The sequence below is a fragment of the Marmota marmota genome, unplaced genomic scaffold (assembly GCF_001458135.2).
Source record: "Marmota marmota marmota unplaced genomic scaffold, marMar, whole genome shotgun sequence".
Classification (NCBI taxonomy): Eukaryota; Metazoa; Chordata; class Mammalia; order Rodentia; family Sciuridae; genus Marmota; species Marmota marmota.
The window spans coordinates 56,966,176-56,971,728 of NW_026000174.1; the positions used below are offsets into that span (position 1 = coordinate 56,966,176).

Here is a 5,553-nt window from a genome sequence, read left to right on the forward strand (position 1 = left end):
TAGGGAAACCACCCCATTACAATAGCCTCAAAAAAAAATACTTGGGAATAAATTTAACAAAAGAGGTGAAAGATCTACACAATGAAAACTACAACATGCTAAAGAAAAAAATTAAAGAAGACCTTAGAAGATGGAAAGATCTACCTTGTTCTTGGATAGGCAGAATTAACATTGTCAAAATAACTATACTACCCAAAGCACTATTCAGAGTCAGTGTAATCCCAATAAAAATCCCAATGACATTAAGAAATAGAAAAAGCAATCATGGAATTCATTTGGAAAAATAAGAGACCCAGAATAGCCAAAACAATTCTTAGCAAGAAGAGCAAAGGTGGTGGTACTTGTCATGTTATTACAAATATTTTCTAATCAAGATATCAAGTCTAGGGAAAGCTGTTATTTTTTTTTCTGATTCAACTTTGAAATATATGATGATTATATTCTTCAACAACTGTATACTACCTGCTATTTTTGTATTTCATATATGAAAAACTTTATAAAAACTAAGACCAGGATCTGAACACTGAACTTGGGGACAAATCATCAGTGAAGTTTAAAAAAATATTCTATCTGACTCTAAATAACATACTCTTTTCAGCAAATTATGGAGATTCTACTTCCTGAGCTTAAAAGTGTCTGTTCCGGAAACAAATCCTGAGAGGTTTTTATAGTTTTTTCTAAATTGGATTTTGATTTGTCAGAATGGCTTGAAATCTAAACATGACTAAAGATCCCCAGAGAGTGAATTCTGAATTTTCTTTATTTTATTTTATTGCTTGTTCAAAACATTACAAAGCTCTTAATATATCATATTTCATACATTTGATTCAAGTGGGTTGTGAACTCCCATTTTTACCCCGTATACAGATTGCAGAATCACATCGGTTACACATCCACGATTTGGAGATCCTGGATTGTATCAACTCTGTGTTTTATTTGGTTTAGGGCATGCTTCTTCCAAGGTATTTGATTTTAATCTTCACAATATGTATTCTTATAGTGTTTGAATGTACCATGAACCAGCAAATTGAACTGCCAAGGTAAGTCTTACTATAGCTTCAAGTATTCAATAACTTCATTTGATTCTGAAATTAGACTATATCATCCCCAATTTCAAATTGAACTCACCAGATATTTTATAGTCATCCTGAAAACAAGTTAAAAATAAAAAGTCTCTGCAGCCTCATCAGTACTGGTGACCAGAGAAGACACTGGGGTGTAGAATCCCATGGATTCCAGTCTCTGCTCTTCCTATTTTTATACCTGTCTTTCTAGGGGAAAAGTAGTGCATAGGTATTAGGGGAATAGCCATACATGAACAATTACAGGAAAGTTTCCTGAAATGGAAGCATCAAAAAAACCATGTCTGTGTATATGATTGAGGTGTATGTGTGTGTGTGTGTGTGTGTGTGTGTGTGAGAGAGAGAGGGGGGGGGGACCATGTATTCATTTTATGAGCAATAGTATTGCCCAACCTTGAGTGTTGAGTTTTTCTACTTGGGTAGTACATCTGTGTTATGCAAAAATTCCCAGCCCAAGTTATTTGTTTGTTCAAAACTTGCTACAGTTTAAATCCTTGAACTATTTCACAGATAAAGCAATTACACCAATGCCATGCTACATTCATGGGGCAAGCAAACAATGTGACAGAATCCATCCTGCTGGGCCTTATGCAGGACCCACATATGCAGAAATTCCTGTTTGTTATATTTTTGTTGTCTGCTTCTCACCCGGATAGCCAACCTATTCAGCCCCGGGCTCCCCCATATAGTTTTCTGTCCTTCATAGATGGCTATTGCTCTCCTACCATGACCCCTAAAATGATATTTGATTTACTTGCTGAAAAAAAATAAAACTATCTCCTTTAGTGGGTGCATGACTCAGCTCTTTGCAGAACATTTCTTTGGGGGAGTTGAGATCATCGTGCTCACAGTGATGACCAATGACTGCTATGTGGCCATCTGCAAGCCCCTGCACTACATGATCACAATGAATAGGCAAGTATGTGGCCTCCAGGTGTCTGTGGCCTGGGCTGGAGGATTTCTTCATGGTCTGATTCAAACTATTTTCATCATCTGTTTGTCCTTCTGTGGCCCAAATGTCACTGATCATTTCACCTGTGACCTTTTTTCCCTCCTGAAACTCTCACATCTTGGCCTCCTTGTGGCTGCCAACAGTAGACTGATGTGCATCCTCATTTTCTATATTCTCATCATCTCCTATGTCCTCATCCTTTGCTCCCTAGAGACTCACAGTGCTGAAGAGCAGCGGAGAGCTCTCTCCACCTGTGCCTCCCACGTTGCTGTAGTTGTCCTCTTCTTTGTGCCCTGTGTTTTTTAAGCCATGGTCACCTTCCCCATTCATAAAGTGGTGGCTGTTTTATACTATGCTGACACCCATGTTAACCCTTTAATCTACACCCTCAGAAGCACAGAGGTGAAAAATGCCATGAAGAAGCTCTGGGGCCAAAGAATCACCTTGGGCAATGATTCACATGAATATAGAATGTAAAAACAAAATCTATTTACGTATTAACATAAAAGATGAGAACTTGATTGAATGATGACTGAGGCATTTCATATTAGAAACACCCTGAAATTTATAAATTAGTCACCAAAGAAAGCACATTCCTAGCTAGCATAAAAATATCATCACATAGTTTATGTATTAGTTTATGTATCAAATATGATAATTTTGGGCAAAGTTTGGGGATACCATACATACCAACAGGCCAAGCAATTGCAATATTTTAACAAATGGACTTAACATTAAAAATTGTGTTGAAAAGCATAATTTTAATTATAACTCTGAAATCCAGGTGTACTCATTATTGTGAAAGACAGAGGATAACCAGAAATGAACTGGTTTTGAGGAAAATGAGTCATTGAGACAGGATTCACTCAGAAATTAAGACTGTTGTGCTGCACAATTTCAGGTGGCTCCATTTACCTTAAAATAGTGCTCTTTCCAGAATAAATTTGTTTCTCTGCTGAAAGTTATGGAGGGGTATAAAATTCTTCCAAGTATAGCCATAAAGAAATTTTGGACATCATTTCTCAAATAGAAGATACTTCACAAGGAGGTTTCCTACACACCATGTCACCACCTAAAAACTTCTATGGGTTGTATTTGTGCCTTGGCTAAGAAGGACAAAGGCAGCTGACATACAAGAAAATGATGGCATCTGAATAATCAGGGAAGGCACTCAGCACATACAAATTTGGGTAGAGAATTACAGAAAAATGATATGGGAGTAATTTCAGTTGTACCCAAAATATAATTTTAAGAAAAGAAGCCTACATTTAGAAAGAAAGAAGAAAAAGATTTAGGTCAATTCTAGGACACAAATCTTGCAAATCTCCTCAATCCTACTTCTGTCATTATAAAAACGAAACCCAGAGAACTCCCTGGCCATCCTACATCTTTTGTTAAGTATATATTACATGCAGATGACTTTCAGCAGGTTAGTAAACTATTCATTCCAAATGAGACATGAGTTCTTCTTGGTCATGGTCAACCCAATTGATGATCATGAAATACCAATGTGAAACAACCTTACTTTCCAGCCAACATACTTTTAAAGTAGGACTACATTTGCAGAAGTTATTGATATGTGTCACTTTCAGGCAGAACTACTTAGCAGCCCATTTTTATTCCCCAGCCTTCTTTTTTCCCCTCCTGTAGCAAGGCTAAAATACACACTGAGCTGGAAAGGCCATACAGAAAAACAACCTGGATCCCTGAGTAGCCACATGGAGGAGAGCTGTGCTACAGAAACACCCAAACCTAGAGGATGAACAGGAAATAAGATTGTATATGTTAAACCACTAAGACTTGGTTTTGTTACTCTAGCAAAATGCAGCTTATCCTAACTAATGCACCCACTAACTTCATCCTTTAAAAGACATATTGGTATTAATGTGAATACATTTAACATAACTTTTGCAATTCTCTTGATTCTCAAATAGCATAGGATGTTTAAATAGCAATATGTGTGTGTGTGTGTGCTTGTGTGTGTATTTTACTCTTTTTTTTTTTGTATCAAGGATTGAATTTAGGGACACTTGACCACTGAGCCACATCCCCAGCCCTATTTTGTATTTTATTTAAAGACAGGGTCTCACTGAGTTGCTTAGCACCTAAATTTTGCTGTCGGGCTTTGAACTTGTGATCCTCCTGCCTCAGCCTCCCAAGTTCCTGGCATTACAGATGTGCACCACTGCGCCTGGGTAAGCAATCCATATAAAACCAAGCCCATATAGGGACTTTTTTGATTCAATGTAACTAAATGTCATATATAAAACACAAATTTATATTACTTCCTCTATTCCCATTACCTACTCTAAAAGGCAATACTAAAGAAAATTATACAGCTTTGTACTACAACAGTGCCAAGAAAAATTATGACCTCCGATGAGAGCTAGGACTGCAAAGGCTCCAGAGCATATTCCCTCATACAGGTCTTTTTTCCTACATGTTCTTCTCAGCCTATGTTCAAATTTTCACCAATTCCCTATGATCTATATCCCATAAGTTTCCCTTAAATCTTGGAAGACTATACTTGCTACATGTCAGGAAAATAGAGAACAAAATAAAATCATTCCTCAAATCATTAGTTTCTTCATTAATAATAATATCCACATTCAAACCAGAAGATAGAAGAATAAGAGTCTATATTCCCTTTGTCATCTCATAAACACCACTTGAACAACTATCAAATATACAAAAGCTCCTCAAAGGAGCTGAGGAAACTAGGAGAGAACTTATAGCTCCTGGCTTAGCACAGAAACAAGAAAAGACATGTGGCAAGTGATGTAAGAGAAACTTTTGCAATACCTGCATCACCCTCTCCCCCAACACCAGGGAGCACAGCAGGGAAAGAGATCTGCTTTTCCTAAGGGAAGCAGAGGAAGGTGAGAGCTGGACTTTCCTTTGGACACAACACCACGCCTGCCTCACTCAAACCCAGCGCTGACTGCACAGCTGGTCTGCTCTCCATGCCCACAGCACCAGCAAGCTGACCCCAGCAGCTTCAGACCTTCAGCTTGTCCCACTTCCAGACTAGTCCACATAGATTCAGCTTCAGGCCTGTTCCCAGCAGCTGTGGACACTGTTGGTGGAAATGGGGCAGCTGCTATGGAAAACAGAAAGAAGATTCCTCAATTGTTAAAAATCAAACTACCATATGATACACAAACCCCACTTCTGAGTATTTATATAAATGAATTGAAATCAGAATTCAACTTTCTTTTTTTTTTTTATTTTTTTTTTTTAATTTTTTATTGTTGGCTGTTCAAAACATTACATAATTCTTGATATATCATATTTCACACTTTGATTCAAGTGGGTTATGAGCTCCCATTTTTACCCCAAATACAGATTGCAGAATCACATCAGTTACACATCCATTGATTTACATATTGCCATACTAGTGTCTGTTGTGTTCTGCTGCCTTTCCTATCCTCTACTATCCCCCCTCCCCTCCCCTCCCCTCGCCTCTTCTCTCTCTGCCCCCTCTACTGACATTCATTTGTCCCCCTTGTATTATTTTTC

General features: G+C 37.8%; 1 protein-coding gene across 1 annotated transcript; it reads left to right on the forward strand.

Moving 5' to 3' along the window:
• The first annotated feature begins 1,625 nt into the window (after positions 1-1,625).
• On the forward strand, positions 1,626-2,340 carry LOC107158753 (olfactory receptor 4C5-like). The gene is given in 2 exon segments (XM_048788219.1): positions 1,626-1,847; positions 1,849-2,340. Coding segments are annotated over 2 exon segments (714 nt in total).
• Positions 2,341-5,553: the final 3,213 nt, after the last annotated feature.